General features: G+C 34.5%; 1 protein-coding gene across 1 annotated transcript in view; it reads right to left on the reverse strand.

Annotated features, from left to right (window-relative positions):
* Positions 1-17,685, reverse strand: part of ACOX3 (acyl-CoA oxidase 3, pristanoyl) — an 85,310-nt gene that overhangs the window by 16,157 nt on the left and 51,468 nt on the right. The window contains exons 10-12 of the mRNA XM_051966738.1: positions 11,545-11,667; positions 9,645-9,758; positions 2,568-2,683 (exon numbers count right to left, since the gene is read on the reverse strand). Coding sequence (XP_051822698.1) covers positions 2,568-2,683; positions 9,645-9,758; positions 11,545-11,667 — 353 coding nt within the window. The remainder of the gene's footprint in view (positions 1-2,567; positions 2,684-9,644; positions 9,759-11,544; positions 11,668-17,685) is intronic.

The raw sequence follows: 17,685 nt of genomic DNA on the forward strand, positions 1-17,685 counted from the left end.
CTTGAGAACAATAGGGAACTCTACCCAAAGGACTTTACAACTGTGCATATCCTTTGACCCAGAAATATCACTACTATGTCTGAATCTCAAAGAGATCAAAGAAAAAGGAAAAGGACTTTTGTAGAGGGCTGGAACACTGAAAAGGTATACTTAAGATTCAGTATAGTTGATGAGGTAATAATTCTCTAGCTATTGATGTATTCACTCTAGTCAAGTACACATACTTAAGGTAATGAGGTGACCTGATGGCTCTCTTGACAAGTTGGGCATGCTCTGTGTGGGGTAGTGACATGATTATATTGGAGTATTTAAAGGAGTCACAGAAGACTCTCACTCTCCTAGTCTGCACCAGCAGTCTCAGTCAGTCAGCCAGTCTACAATCTCTCATCTCTTCCAGTCAGCCAGTCAGCAGTCAGCAGTCTGCACATCTTAGTCCCTAACTTCGTTCTGATTCTGACCTCTTAACTGACTTCTCAGGCCTCCCCAAAAAGGAGGTGATCACCCCCTCCCTGATGTCTCAGGAAGGGAAATGAAAACACCAAAGAGAAATGGGGAGTCAAACCAGATACTGTTAGCAGGTTTAAAAATATTTAAACTAGCTCTTTTTTTGTAGAGACAAAGTATTGGAAATTGAGGAACTGCTCATAAATTGGGGAATGGTTGAACAAGTTATTGATTGTGTGATGAAATACTGCTGTATTGTAAGAAATGATGAAGGAGTTGGATTCATAAAAACATGGCAAGACCTACTACATGAATTGATGCAAAATGAAGTGAGAAGAACTGGGAGTGAGAAGAACTGGCATTATACATAGTAATAGTTGTAATGATGATCAATTAAAAAAAAATAAAACTTGTCTACTCTGTTCAGTGCAATGATTCAAGTAATTCCAAAGATTCATGAAAAGACTGTCATTTACCTTCAGAGAACTGATAAACTCTGAGTACAAAATGAAGTATAATTTTCTTGTTTTTCTTATTTTTTTGCAATATGGCTTATATGGAAATGTTTTGCATGATTTTATATATATAATTGATATCATTTTGCTTGCCTTCTCAGTAGGTGAGAGAAGGGTGGGAAAAAGGGAGAGAATTTAGAATTGAAAATTTTAAAAGAATGTTAAAAATAAAAAATAATTTTTAAAAGAAGTCATGAAAATCCTCAACTGCCAAATGAGGAAATTAGATTAGATCATCTCTAAAACCCCTTCCAATTCTAAATTGGGTAATCCCATTAAATTCTGAATTAGCATGATGGTAGCAAGAAGAGATAAAAGAGAAAAGATGTGAGATGACATAAGTAGAAATCACAGAACTTGCCAAATGACTGCATATGGGAAGAATGAAAAGTAGCAAAGGTTTAATTAACCTTTGGTCCTCCCTCATAACCTTGTAATTTGGAAGAAAATGGAAGAGGTTATCTGTAGTAGAAAGGACTGGCAAGGATGTGATATCCTCAGAGGAACTGAGGTTTTAGCTAATGTGAAGAATTAAGTATTTGAGAAAGTAGGTTTGTTGTTATTATTGTTGTCATAAATCATTTCAGTCATGTCCAATTCTTCTTGACTCCATTTGGAATTTTCTTGGCAAAGATATAGGAGGGGTTTGTCATTTCTTTCTTCAACTCATTTTATAGATGAGGAAACAGTTAAGTGACTTTCCCAGAGTCACACAGCCAGTAAGTGAGGCTGGATTTGACATCATAAAAATGAGTCTTCCTGATGCCAGGCTCTAACCACTGATCCTCGCAGCTGCCCCCTGAGAATGTAGGTAGATTTGTTTAAATCATGACAAGGTTACCAAAAGGCACAAAGAAAGTGTCTAGGACAGAAAGGGTGATGATATACATAATATGTGTGTGTGTGGGGGGTATAGATATATGAATTATTTATAGATGTGCATATAAATAATACATATACACATATATTAAATGCATTACTATATATGCAAGACATACCATTTGTTTACAGTATGGTTAATTACAAGTAAGTAGACATATAATACTTTCTATAGGATCATGTATTTGTGCATCGGCATACATTATTTGTGTTTAGAGAGAATATTTATTTATAGTAAATTTTGTGTCCCATACTTTTTGACCAACATTTTTGTACTATGAAAAATCAAGATTCAAGAAACATACAGCCCCAAATAAAAGAAAATCACAATCTAAACCAACGTGAATGATTCACACCACATTTTCTCCTCTATTAGAACAGACAACATTTGACTACATCCTCATTTTATAAAAGAAAAACAAACAGTGAGGATGTGTGACCTGGAATAAACCACTTAATCCCTGATGAGTCAGGGGCAAATCTGGGAAATGAAGACAGATTTCCTGATTCCCAGATCACGACTCTAACCACAAGACTACAAACTATTAATTCTTTTTAGCAAACTGCAGAACTAAAAACTCACATGAAGCTTTCCAAACAATAGAAAATAATGAAAAACTGAGTCAGTACATTATGTCAACTTAAAATTATATTACTAGGAGGCATAAGCAAAACTAAAAACTGGGGGGAAAAAAGAATCAAAAGCTTAAAAAGTTACCAGATTAGTACCTGGCAGTTGTTTCTTGCTTCAAAATCACCACTTCCAGATTTTCTTTCCTGATTTAATTTTTGATGACTCTCTTGTAGTAGGTAACAAACCAACCACTTGTATGCTGCCAGAGAAACTTAAAAACAAAAGAAATGACAGCTGTCAAATGACTGTAGCTTGGGAGCTTCATGCCATTAGCAAGCACTTACATTGTGGAATTTTAAACTGAAAAAAGGCAACTAATAAGAGCTCATGTGACATGACATTTGATGGTCACTCAGTACTGTGTACATGTTATCTTATTTGATTTTCCCCACAATTTTGTGAAGGTTGACTGCGTGTGCTCTGCATTTTGCAGATAAGACAGACTTGAGCATGGAGCACTGAAATATCTTGTCAAAATCTGGGAAGCTAGCAGAAGGAGGATATATATAACCCATATTTTTACAATTTTACAATTTTTACAATTTTAAAATCATAACCCAGATTTTTTTGACACTAAGGCTAGTGTCAAATGCACATCATGCATTTATCTGATGCAGGATGGACTGAATGCTATTTTTTCCTCAAAATGAGCATTCTAAATGAAGTTAATCTATCAATCTATAAGCATTATTAAGTACCCACTATATACCAGGTACTTGTATACCAGGTATACAAGGATAAAAAGAAACGGTACCTGCCCTCAAGGAGATTATATTCTAACTGAAAAAACAACTTGCACATATATGAATATATATAAAACACATACATAATAACCTTTGTAAGGAAATGGAAGGAGAGACACAGCAGCCAGGGGATCCAGAAAAGACAGATGATGGAACTTCAGCAAAGTCTTAAAGGATAGCAGAGTCTCCAAGAAGCAGAAGTGAGGAATTACCTCATTTTCATTACAGGAATGAGAGTACATCCAACAGAAATGTACTGTGACAAGTGATGGAGTGTTACAAGTTTAGTTTAATTTGACTACAAAGTGCATGCAGGGAATTAGTATGTAATAAGGGCAGGAAGGGGCCAGAATGTAAAGAGCTGTAAGTGTCAGAGGGATTTTACCTTTCATGCTAAAGGTAACAAGGAGTCCCTATTAATTCATGAGTAAGAAATAGCATGGCTGAGCTTTCATTTTAGGAATATTGCTCTGACAACTGTGTGAAACATAGATTGGAATGAGAAGACTTGAACCTGGGGCATCAGTCTATCCCTAATCTGAATGAGGTGATAAGATTTTTGAGATGTGAATGGAGAAATTGGGTATAGATAAGTTATGGAGCTAGCAGCTGATTGGCTATTGTGGTGAATGAGAAATTGAGAACAATATCAAGGTTAAAGAGCTAGGTTACTAGAATGATAATGGTGGAGTGGGGGAGGGAAGGTGAGAAAACAAGTTCTGTTTTGGACATATTGAATTTCAGCCAATAGGTCATATAGTTCAAAACACCCAATAAGCATCTGGTGCCTAAAGCTGGGGAAACAGACTAAGGCTGGACATACAGACCTAGGAATCATCTACAAAAAAAGATGATTATTAATTCTATGAGAAGTGATGCAATCACTGAGTATAAAAGTAAGAAATAAAAGAGACGAGAGAATCTGGGATAAAGTTTCTGTGCACATATATAGTGAGAAGAAATGATATAGATATGATAGAGACAATCCAGCAAGAAAGACCAAGATAAAGCAACAAAGAGCAATGTCACAAGCCAGAGAACACAGAGCATCTAAGAGGAGCTGGCCCACCTGCTAAACTGCTAAGAGGCCAAAAAGGACTGTTGTTGTTTGTCCTTCCTTCTGGAAGAGGACCATGACCCCAGGGAGGGGATGCCATGACATGCAAGTGAATTTAACTGAATTGAAGTAGGGCTGGGCAAGGTCACCTGCCTCACTTTCACGTCCAGAGCCATCAGGGTCCAGTGATAAGATATAGATCTGGACAACTGGAGATGGCCCTCGATGCCATGGGCATTGAGAAAGAGCTACATTAGTTTTGTTTTAAGGGCATATTTCCTCTCAAAAAACTGCTATAGAATACCTTTTATTCTCAGTCACAGAAATAAGGATTCTAAATCCCCGTAAAATTCATTTTGAACAAACTCAATTTTACCAACTTACTAGAATGTTTATTATTAGAACATTAAAAAAAAACCTGCTCTATTTCTGGCATAGTAGTAATTTGAGGAAAATTCATATCTGCTGACATTTCCACAAAATTATTTTTAATATTCTTTTATGTTTCATTGTCTTAAATTCTTCCTCTGATGGTCAGTTTTCATAAAAATGAATAAAAGATTGGCATTAAGAGGATGGTAATATTTTCCATGCAGTCAAGTATTTCAAGGAATCTGCCAACAGCACAAAACTGTTTGTTTGCCAATTCCATTTTTCAACAAATCAGAGGTAACAGCTGCATGGTGATCCACTATGAGACCATTCCACAACATGAGCTGTTTCTCAACTGCTGCTCCGGAAGTCTTAAAATGGAAATCACAGAATGGTAGAATGTTAGAGCTAGGAAAAAAGGATCGCGTCCAATGCCTTCAGCACTTATTTGTTATTCAATAACTGGTGGTGGGGTGTGTGTGTATGTATGTGTGTGTGTTTCTTTCCCTTTCTGAGCATCAGGTAGAGATGGTCACTCCCTGGAAAATACTGTTGAAGGGATTTTTGTTCATATGCAGTTACACTATATGACCCCTAAGACTCTTTCACATCTAAGGTTATGTGAGGCTTGAAGTCCCTACACGATTCTATTTGACTATTCCTACACGTAAACCGGTAATATAGTTGTTTCTGTGCATGTCCTTTTACTAGACTGTCAGCCCCTTGAGGGCAGGAGTTACAGACTCTCAAACTTTCATGACTGCTCCTCCCCCAGTAGCTTTTTACACACAGTAGTTACTTTAAAAAATGCTTCCCCAAGATTTTGTCTTTAGTCTTCTTGTCCAAGTGGGTGATTTCACTGATTCCTATGATTTCAAGTATCACCTTTATGGAGATGACGCCTAAATCTGTATATTCAGCCCCAATCTCTCCTGAGCTTGAGTATAATTCCAAGAATGTACTAGAATCTGCACCTAGATACCTTACGAGAACTCTTAATGAACAGTTGATGGCCACTCTTGTCTTTGGTTCCTCCCTTCTCTAAATTATCCTTCTGTGGCTGACAAATAATTGTTCTACTAGATGAATTAGACCCTAATTAAAAACCTACAGTGGTATCTGTTGTCTATAGGATAAAAGCAAAGTCTTTACTCTTGCATTTAATACCCTCCACAATCTGATTCTGTACTTCATTTCTAGCCTTCTTTTCACATTCAACTACTCGCTATTCCCTGACATTAACCAGTGTTTCCCTGCTTCCATGAATCTGTGCAGTTTTTTCCTCCATGACTAGAATATTCCCTGATTGAAGATGTCCAGTGATTGAAATCTTTGTGGTGCTTTTACTGAACCTCCAAACCTCAAACTAAAAATCCTGTCCCACTCCTCCATTTTCCTACAATCTTTTGAGTTTGCATTTGTTCTTATTAAATTCTATTTTGTCTAGTTGTCTGGGTCCATGTTTTGTCTCATTAAACTCTTTGCATCCCCAATAATCTCTATCGGACCTTGTACATCGTAGGCCCCGAACTAATAATTTTTAGGTGGAGTTGAATTGAAATTCATGCTAGTTTTTGAGAGGTGCTATTCTATTTGGTATTTTCATACTGAAAATCAGCTTAAAACAAATTCCAATAAAGACATAAAAATAGACATATTCAAATATGAGTTATTCCACTCTCTTACACTGAGAATACTCTTGCTGACAAATGTCTAACTTTATCTTGACTCTCATTATTACATTTTTCTAGACTATAGTTGCATGTAGTAGTGTGAATGGCTAAAAATAGTTTGGGGACACAGTTGAGAAGTGATAAGGAAGGTCCCAGGGATAATACAGCAGAAACCGACCTTTGAAATTATAGGACTTGGAATCATAGCTTCTGAGCAGTGACTTCACCCCTCCAGGACACAGTACAGAAAACAAGGGGTTAGGATAGGACAATCTACGTAAAGAAAACAAGGGGTTTGGATGGTATAATCAGCAGTCACATTCAGCCCCAACCATCAGCATTTGGGCTTTCCATGGTCTGTAGCCTTTTCCTGGGTATTATTCATTCCACTTAGGGTGGGACAGGGAAATGTTTAAGTGTAGAATGCTGAGATGATCCAACTTAGTGCATCATCCAATCAGATGAGTTGGAATGAAAAACATTTGGAATCCAACACAGCAGTAAGAACACACATGATTCTCCAGGCAAGTAGGGAGTTAATATTCTTTTTGCTCAAGGACTGTTAAGAGCCAAGTGCTTCTCTGGCTTTCTTGCCCACACACAGTTGATAAGTATCAGCTGATGCTGACTGCAATTGTACATCAAATACATGATGAAATAAACCAAATGAACCAAAAATAATGGATGAAATGGAAAAAAAAAAGTCACCCAGAATAACATATCAATTACAAGAGTTCTGGAAGACTTGTTCCAAAATGCAATAAACACATCTTAAGCTAATTACTTTGTAAAACTTTTTTGACTTTATCACTACTTTCCTCAGACAAGGTTGTAAATATATTCATTAATAAATTAGCACATATTCAGGATGAGTACAGAACTAAAAACCATGTTAGGAATAGTTAAAGAAATCTGGAATATTTTGTCTGGACAAAAAAAGACTTTTGGAGAGTGGGGAAGGGGTGAAAATTACAATCTTCAGATATTTCCAGTGCTGGTTTGTGAAAGACTGAGCAGATTTATTTTTCTTGACTCTTGAAAGAAGAATTAGGATCAATGGTTAAAAGTTACAGGGAGGCAGAATTTGGCACAATAGAAGAAAGAAATTCTGAACATTTTGAACCATCTCAAAATGGAAATCAGCTCCCTCAAGAACCAATGAACTCCATTAGTGGAGGCCTTCAATGGAAACCAGGATGGCATCTGTCAGAGATGCTAGAAAGAATTCATACACTCTATGGGAACTGATACAGCCTTTTTAGTGTCTTTACAGTTAGGAATAGTGTGATTTTATGGTAGCCTTAGCACAACTTCAATTGAGGATCACCTAGGGCTTTGGGGACTTTTTCTAGGTCTTTTAATATTTGGGGGTGCCAGTGGCTAATTCAACGTCACCCATTTCCTTTACAGATCACACAGTTAAATATATTAAGCACCTATATTGTGCTAAGTACTGGGGATATAAAAAGAGGTCATACATGTCTTTGGTCACATTTTTTACTTCTGGCAAGTTGCCATTAATAATATATTTTAGTCTATTGATGGTACACCTGAAAGTCATTTCTCTACTGTATTTTGTGCCATCTCTAATTCTGATTCTTAGGAGATCTTGGTAGTCCATGATTCTCAGGGATATATCATCACCGAGAGAATACTGACAGTTTATGAGAATGGACCTTGGCAGCATTGAGCAGCCTGGAAGCCAAATATAAAAGGGGAATACATGAATTACTTTTAGAAAATAAATAAAATTCTTTCACATAGAATCTATAGAGTAAATTATGTTTTCAATGCAATAAATACTGAACTAATGCATAAAACAGACAGTTTAAATATGCTTTCCCCAAAATAAAGATTTATCCTTGATAAAATGGGTTCACCAAGCTTGATCAATTTTTTAATCAAACAGATTGAATTAATTGTGGATGGTTTGGGGTCACTCAGTTCCTGTGGAGCATCATGGTTCTATATGAATTATAATCTTTAATATAAATCCAGATGAGACAAAACTTATTTAGTCAGTGCAGAGATTCAGGATTAAATGATCAAAATTCTTCTGAGGCCAAGGTTTTGGCTCAATATGTTAACTTCCTTTCCAACACAATCTAGAGAGACGATGCCTTTTTTTTTTCAACAGCAAACAATTTTTACAAAATGAGTTTTCCTTGAAATGTTTCCCTGAGATGTCAAGGTGACTACTATAAGACAATGAATGTTAGCCAATGAACTGATAACAATGGGTGGCTTTACTGCTTTAGCAATTTAGTCCTAGGTCCTCCAGAGTTCATTCTTATTTCACATTATTCACTTTTCATAAGAAGCAAAAGCTGCTGTGAGTTTGTGAATTTATACAGCTTTGAAATATGTAGTAACTATGAGACAGCAAGGGAGAGCATGTAATAGTTTCTCCATAATACCCAGAAGGACACACTGACACATCTCAAAAGAAGTTTCATACCATCTCGACTATGTCATTAGCTTCAGCTGAGTTCCCTGCTTCTCCAATCTATTCTGTACCTGTCACCAAACTAATATTCCTGAGGGATCAAATCAATTCCCTTCAAAGCTTTCAATGGCACAACACAGATAATAGGATACAGCCCAAATTTTTTAGGATAAAACCTCAAATCCTTAGTGATCCCTCAGTTAATTCATTTAGAGGTACAAAGATGACAAGCAAAACAGTCTGAGTAGTAGTTGGTCTAAAATAAACTTGGGATACTTGGACACAGAGAGATCCTGTGAGCTTACCAGTCATTGGACCAAGAAAAGCTGATTAACGATTTAGCAAAGGGAAAGCCTATGTCCAATAAAGTCTACTTTGTAATTTCATATTCTTAAAAATCTGAACTTGTTGGGTAGTTCACCACTGGCTTGGTTAGGAACCCCATAACATATCAAAAAAGAAATAATACAAGTGAATAATAATAATTCCTAGTTTTATAGAAATTTAAAGTTTTCAAAATGCTTTTCTTCTATGGGGCAAGTAGTATATCTCTTTTACAGAGTAGGAACCTGAGCCTTAGAGAGAATAAGAGACACTTAGGATCAAATTGCTTGTAAGAAGACTCTGAGACAAAAATTCAAACTCAGATCTTTTGATTCTAAGTCCAGCACTTTTTTCAATAAAACATGAAATGTTCATGAAATAAAACCCTACATTCTGAATCATGCCCTAAATTAAATAATCTACAATTATTTTCTTGATGTTTAAATATGCAGTGAATTTTGTGATTATAATAATGTAAGATGAATTATAAGATATGATTAATACAAGATACAAAAGAACAGTAATAAACTTTCTTAAAAATAAGAGAAAATAGTTACCTGAAGAATCCATGCAATCTTCAACTCTGGATATCATAAACTTCTGTCCAAGAATATCTTCAAAATCTTCAAGAAAATTTACAGATTCCAGGGGACTTTTAATACGAGTTTTATCTGATAAAATTAAACATATTTATTGAAAGAATGAAACACAAATTAAGAATATATAATCTTGACTGAATGAATGTCTTGCCTTGGTAAGCTGTATTCTTTCAGAATCACCATTTTAGAAGTCATACAAAAGCATATAGTCATAGAATTTTAGAATCGGAAGGATTCTCAGAGGTCATTTAATCCAATCCTTGACTTTCTGTGTGGGGAAACTGGGACATAAAAAGGCTAGGCAACCTGACTGAGCTACTTAGCAGCAATAGTAGGAGTAGAATGTAGTTCTCTTAGATCCCAATGTAGCACTCTTTCCAGATCAGGATTCAGCAACAACTGATTTTCAGGCCCCAAGACCTAGATCCATTCAAGGAAAGGAAGAGTTGACTCAAAAGATACCATCAGTGAATTTGTGACAGTCATAACCACCTTCTTTACCTACTGATATATTCAGTGCCTAAAACTCAAGCAATTCACAGATCACACAACACAGTAACGCAAATGCAGAAAAAATGCAGAAAAAATGCCCATGTTCCAGGTTCCAGGGCTGCACAGCTTGGGTACCTGGAGGTTTCACCTGAATTCCTTGCTCAAATCATTAACATACTTCTCTCCAGGGACCCAGAATAAGTGCCATTGAGGGGATACCAGCCCAGAGAGGCCTTTTTCTGCTTTCAGAAGCTGCTTTCAGGCCTCCTCATCCTAAGACTAAAAACCAAATGCTGCTCAATAAGCCCCCATGAACACAAGCTCTTCTTTTCTTCTAGGATAACAGTTTAAACAGCATCACATTACCTATATTGATTTATATCTTTTAAAGCAGTGATTCTCAAACCTTTTGACTTCAGAATGCCTTTATACATTTGAAAATCATTGAGAATCCCAAAACACTTTGATTGATGTGTCTATGCAGGTTTAGAATACTAGAGCCAGCTCATATTGGCTCACAAGAGCTGAATAATAAATTTTCAATGAAAATATTTATGATTTGGATATTGGCAAAGACTATCAATCCAGCCTATGTTTACTGTTTTGCTGATTATCTAAACTTAAAAAGTGATGGAGAAAATGTTCATAATCTGCAGATTTTTAAAAACATTTATCTAGCATATTACTGGTTAAAGCTGTCAATACTTCCATTTTAGAAATTAAAATCGATAAAATGTAAAAAAAATATTTATTTTTGTTTAACTTAACTTTGTTTAAAGTAACAATAAATCCACTACACATTAACAAAAACATAATTTTGTGAAAAATAAATTATACTTTACAAAAGCAAAAAATGCTAATTGTTTTGTTTCTGCATTCAATCCACTGCAATTTGTGGTTTGGTTGAAGTATATGAAGAAAATCTAGCCTCATACAGATGTGTAACTAGGAAAGGGAAAAGCATTTTAATGGGAAAATAACATCTTAGTATCTTTTTTTTTCTTTTTTCTTTTTTCTTTTTTTTTTTTTTTTTTTTTTTTTTTTGTAATCAGGGTTAAGTAACTTGCCTGGGGCACACATCTAGTAAGTGTCTGAGGTCAGATTTGAATGTAGGTTCTCATGATTCTATTCCCTGGGCCTCTTAATATCACTATAAACATAGGTTTGATCTCAGGGAATTTCAGGGGTCTACTGACCTCATTTTGAGAACCACTGTTTTAAATATATAATATTTTCTTCTCTCAAATATAAGGCACATTTTAAAATAAGCACATAAAAGGAAAACACTCTTGCATACTCTATAAGATTAATCACTTTGTTTTAAATAAGATACTCCACAATTTTCTAGCTCATTAAAAACACTAACCTTGATGTCTGTTTTTGATGTATCTCAGTAAATAGTTGCTGGTCTGTTGAAGCAGGACATTATTATCTCCTTCATAGGTACAGTTTGGATCGTTGTCATTTCTAATATCACCCAGACGATTCACTGCAATAAAACCACAGTTTTAAAGGCTTATGGTATGTATCAGATATGTAGTACAGTAAAGATGATTATAACTGATAATTTAAGGAACCAAAATTCTAAGTTTAGCATAAGTAGGGAAGTAAAAAATCTTAAAGATGGAAGAAACTATATGAAATTATTCATCTTAGCCTCTTGACTAACAGAAATACTATTGTTTTCATCAAGAAATAATATTCCTATGATGAGCAAGATGCTCTCAGGAAGAAAAAAAAACTGGAAAGTCCTCCATGAACTTGATCAAAGAAAGTGAAATGTACTATATACAAAATAATAGCAATATTCTGGGAGGACCAGCTGTAAATGATTTTGCTATTTTCAGCAATACAATGACCCATTACTACTCTGAAGAACTTATGATGAAAAATCCTGTTCATACCCACAGAAGGAATCTGAATACAAATTGAAGCTCTCTGTCTGTCTGTTTGTTTATCTATCCAGAAAATAATTCACTATGACCAAGTTAAATTTATTTTGTAGATTCAGGGTTTTTCAACATTATAAAAGGAATTATCCAACAAAGATTTTAAAAAGCCACACAATGACTTCAATGGAAGTAGAAAAAAGCCTTTGAGATAATATAGTACTTATCAATACTAAGATCATAATATGGAAAGTCCCTTCTTTAATGTATTGAAAAGCTTATATTTAAAACCAAGAACTAGATTGTTTGCAATGGAGAATCTCTAGAAGATTTCTCAGTAAAGCCAGCTTGAAAAGTTAGGAATATACCCTCTTCTTATTTTTATCTCGCATTCTGAGATATTATATCTTATATATATTATATAATATATATGTAATATGTATATATTATATATATAATATTACATAATATATAATATAATAAGATATTATATTGCTATAGCAATAACATAAGAGAAAAAAATAAACATTTGCAAAGAAGAGACAAAAACTGTTCCCCATTTGCAAATGATATGAAAGAGTAGTTAAAAACCCACAAAGAAGCAGTGAAGAAAATAAGACAATTAGGGCTACAAGGTTGCTGGTCTAAAAACCTAACTCTATAAAAGTTATCAGTATTTCTCTATGGTATCTTTTTAAAAGAACAGGAAAAATATAATAGGACTCATTACAGTCAAAATAATTTTAAAATTAACAAAATGTCTAGGAGTTAGCCTATTCAAGTGAAATACATACAATTATAATACACACTTTCCAGAAATAGAAGACAACAAATAGTTGGAAAGAAACCTATTATTTATTGTTGGACCTTGACAATATAACAAAAATAATACCACTACTTAAATAAATTTATAGATATAATGCTAATGGAAACTGAGTAGATGCCCATCAATTGGAGAATGGCTGAATAAATTGTGGCATATGAATATTATGGAATATTATTGTTTGGTAAGAAATGACCAACAGGATGATTTCAGAAAGGCCTGGAGAGACATGAACTGATGCTAGGTGAAATGAGCAGGACCAGGAGATCATTATATATTTCAACAGCAATACTATATGATGATCAATTCTGATGGACCTGGCCATCTTCAGCAATGAGATGAACCAAATCAGTTCCAATGGAGCAGTAATAAACTGAACCAGCTACACCCAGTGAAAGAACTCTGGGAGATTATTACTAAGAACCATTACATAAAATTCCCAATCCCTATATTTTTGCCTGCCTGCATTTTTGATTTCCTTCACAGGCCAATTGTACACTATTTCAGAGTCTGATTTTTTTTTTTTTGTACAGCAAAATAACGGTTTGGACATGTAGACTTATTTTTGTATTTAATTTATACTTTAACATATTTAACATGTATTGGTCATCCTGCCATCTAGGGGAGGGAGTGGGGGGAAGGAAGGGGAAAATTGGAACAAAAGGCTTAGCAATTGTCAATGCTGTAAAATTAACCATGCATATAACTTGTACATTAAAAGCTATTATAAAATAAATAAATAAATAAAAAGATTTAATGCTAAGCAAACAAATTATGTGGAGAGTATTTTGAGGGGAGGTAGAGTGGGATGGGACTAGGCACCATAACAATATCCAATTGGAATAAAAAAGGTGTAAAATCTCAAGAGAAATTATAAGAAAATCTATAAATGAATAGACAGTATTATAACACTTCAAAATATATTATCAACCAGTAATTATGAAAAGCATCTGTTATTGATTAAAAATAGAAAAAAATCATCAATGGAACAGATTAAATAAGCAAAAAACTGAAGTGATGAAAAACATTAGGCCAGTGTTTGATGATCTCAAGGAACTAAATTATGGCAGTGGGAGTTGGAGCAAGATTCCTTTTCTACTTGGAAAACAGGAAAGCAGTTTGTGAAAAAGAAGTATTAGACTAGTATCATACACCATATACCACAGTAAGTTCAAAATCAAAGTTCAAAATGAAAGAAATCAACTACTTCAACAACCATAATTAAGGGGACATTTCTTAACAAAACAAGGAATAGAAGAGATCATAAAAGATTAAAAAAAACACTATTCTGGTTATATAAAATTACAAATTTTTCACAAGCAAAATCAATAAATAGAAGAAAAATGTGAGAATATAGAAAACATGTGCATTAAATATCAATGAAAAATGTCCAAAATATTTATGGAATTGATATATAAGCACATAATGCCAAAAGCCATTCCTCTCAAAACATTAAAAGATCTGCAAACTACAGGTGACTCTAAGAAAAATTCTCTAAACCATCAGTGGTAAGAAAAATGCAAATTGAGTAGTTCAGAAGTTTTACCTCACTCTTTGCAAATTGGCAAGGAGGAAAAAATATGAGGTTAATCAATACTGAAGAGGTTGTGGGAAAGGAAGCACAATGATATACTCCTGGTGTTCTAGAATTCATTTTGAAATTATGCAAGAAAAGTGACTAAACTGTCCATATCCTTTAATTTGGTAATCCCACTATTAAGTTTACACCGGAAGGAAGTCAAAGATAAAACCAAATGTTTCTGAAATATGTATAGTAGCATTTCTTTTGTTGTTGTAGCAAAGAAATAGAAACAAAATAGATGCTCATAGAATTAACGAATGGCTAGGGAAAAAGCAAACTAAATTATGCTAGATAAATATGATACAGTGTTATTGTAGAATTAGAAGTGATTAACATGAGGCATTCTTCCTGACATGGAAATGTCTGTATGAACTAATAGAGCATAAAATAAACAGAACCAAAAGAAGAACATACAAAATCATTGGGTTATGTTGAACTCTTTGTGACCCTATGGATGACAGCCATCAGGTCCTTCTGCCTTCAAAGCCTGATGCTTCTCATCCTCAGTTGTCCCCTTCTCCTTCTGCTTTCACTCTTTCAAAACTTCGAGGCCTTGTCCCAGTGAGTTCTGTCTTCTTGTTAATGTGGCCAAAGTATTGCAGCTTTAGCTTCAATAGTTCTCTTTCCATTGAATAGTCTGAGTTAATTTTTTAAACTATTGATTGATTTAATCTCCTTGCTGACCAAGAAACTCTGAGTCAAAAGTCTTTTCTAGTATAGCTCAGTGTCAATTCTACAGCACTCAGCCCTCATTATAGTCCAATTTTCACAACCATACATTACTACTAAAAAATTCCCAAAGCTTTGAGTATATGGATCTGGATCAGAAGGATTATGTCTTTTTAATATGCTGTCCAGATTTGCCACAGTTTTTTTTGCAAAAGAAGCAGGAGTCCACTGATTTCAGGCTACAATCATCATTTGCAATGGTCTTTGAGCCCAAGACTACAAAATCTGACACTGCTTCCATTTTTTCTCTCTCTACTTGTCAGAAAGTAATGGGACCAAATGACATGATCTCAGTTTTTTTTTTTTAAGTATTAAGCTTTAAGACAACTTTTACACTTCTCTTTCATCCTCATCAACAGGCTTCTTAATTCATCATTATTTCATCAGAGTGGTATCATTCGCATATCTGAGATTGATATTTCTCCCAGCAACCTTAAAGTGAGATTTTGATTCATTCACTCTAGCATTTTTATGAGGTACTCTGAATATTAGTTAAATAAATAAGATAATAATATATAGCTTTGTTGTATTCCTTTTTCATTCTTTTTTTTTATTATAGCTTTTTATTAAAAAACATATGCATGGCAACCCATTCAACATGTAAAGGACTGCTTGCCATCTGGGGGAAGGGGTGGAGGGAGGGAGGGGAAAAATCGGAACAGAAGTGAATGCAAGGGATAATGCTGTAAAAAAATTACCCTGGCATGCATTCTATCAATAAAAAGTTATTAAAAAAACATATGCATGGGTAGTTTTTCAAAATCGACCCTTGCAAAATCTTTGTTCCAACTCTTCCCCTCTTTCCCTCCATCCCCTCCCCTAGATGGCAGATAGTCCCATACATGTTAAATATGTTTAAGCATATGTTACATACAATATATGTATACATATTTATACAGTTGTCTTGCTACACAAGAAAAATCGAATTTAGAAAGAAGGTAAAAATAACCTGGAAGAAAAACAAAAATGCAAGCAAACAATAACAGAAAGAGTGTAAATGCTATGTTGTGGTCCACACTCATTTCCTGTTATTCTTTCTCTGAGTGCAGTTGGTTCTGTTCAGGATTGATCAAATTGGAAGTGATCTGGATCCTCTCAGTCACTTCCATCAGAATTGATCCTCATATAGGATTATTGCTGAAGTATATAATGATCTCCTGCTTCTGCTCATTTTGCTTAGAATCAGTTCATGTAAGTCTCGCCAAACAGCTTTGTATTCATCTTGCTGGGCATTTCTTACAGAACAATAATATTCCATAACATCCACATACCACAATTTACCCAACCATTCTCCAATTGATGGGTGTCCATTCATTTTCCAGTTTCTAGCCACCACAAAAAGGGCTGCCACTAACATTTTTGCACATATGGGTCCCTTTCCCTTCTTTAATTTCTCTTTGGGATATAAACCCAGTAGTAACACTGCTGGATCAAAGGGTATGCACAGTTTGACAACTTTTTGAGTATAGTTCCAAATTGCTCTCCAGAATGATTGGATCCATTCACAACTCCACCAACAATGCATCAGTGTCCCAGTTTCCCCACATTACCTTCAATATCTGTCATTATCTTTTCCTGTCCATCTAGCCAATCTGAGAGATATGTAGTGGTATCTCAGAGTTGTGTTAATTTGCATTTCTCTGATCAATAATGATTTGGAACACCTATTCATATGGGTAGAAATAGTTTCAATTTCATCATCTGAAAATTGTCTGTTCATATCCTTTGACCATTTATCAATTGGAGAATGGTGTGATTTCTTATAAATTAGAGTCAATTCTCTATATATTTTGGAAATTAGGCCTTTATCAGAATCTTAACTGTAAAGATGTTTTCCCAATTTATTGATTCCCTTCTAATCTTGTCTGCATTAGTTTTGTTTGTACAAACGCTTTTTAACTTGATATAAACAAAATTTTCTATTTTGTGATCAATAATGATCTATAGTTCTTCTTTGGTCACAAATTCCTTTCTCCTCCAGAGGTCTGAGAGGTACATGATTCTATGTTCTTCTAATTTATTTGTAATCTTATTCTTTATGCCTAAATCATGAATGCATTTTGATCTTATTTTTGAATATGGTGGTAAGTGTGGGTCAATGCCTAGTTTCTGCCATACTAATTTCCAATTTTCCCAGCATTTTTTGTCAAATAGTACATTCTTATCCCAAAAGTTGGGGTCTTTGGTTTTGTCAAACACTAGATTGCTATAGTTATTGACTATTTTGTCCTGTGAACTTAACCTATTCCACTGATCAACTAGTATATTTCTTAGCCAATACTAAATGGTTTTGGTGACCGCTGCTTTATAATTTAGATCAGGTACAGCTAGGCCAACTTAATTTAATTTTTTTCATTAATTCCCTTGAAATTCTTGACCTTTTGTCCTTCCAGATGAATTTTGTTGTTATGTTTCCTAGGCCATTGAAATAGTTTCTTGGTAGTTTGATTGATATAGCACTAAATAACTAGATTAGTTTAGGTA

Source organism: Antechinus flavipes, chromosome 6 (genome assembly GCF_016432865.1).
Source record: "Antechinus flavipes isolate AdamAnt ecotype Samford, QLD, Australia chromosome 6, AdamAnt_v2, whole genome shotgun sequence".
Taxonomy (NCBI): domain Eukaryota; kingdom Metazoa; phylum Chordata; class Mammalia; order Dasyuromorphia; family Dasyuridae; genus Antechinus; species Antechinus flavipes.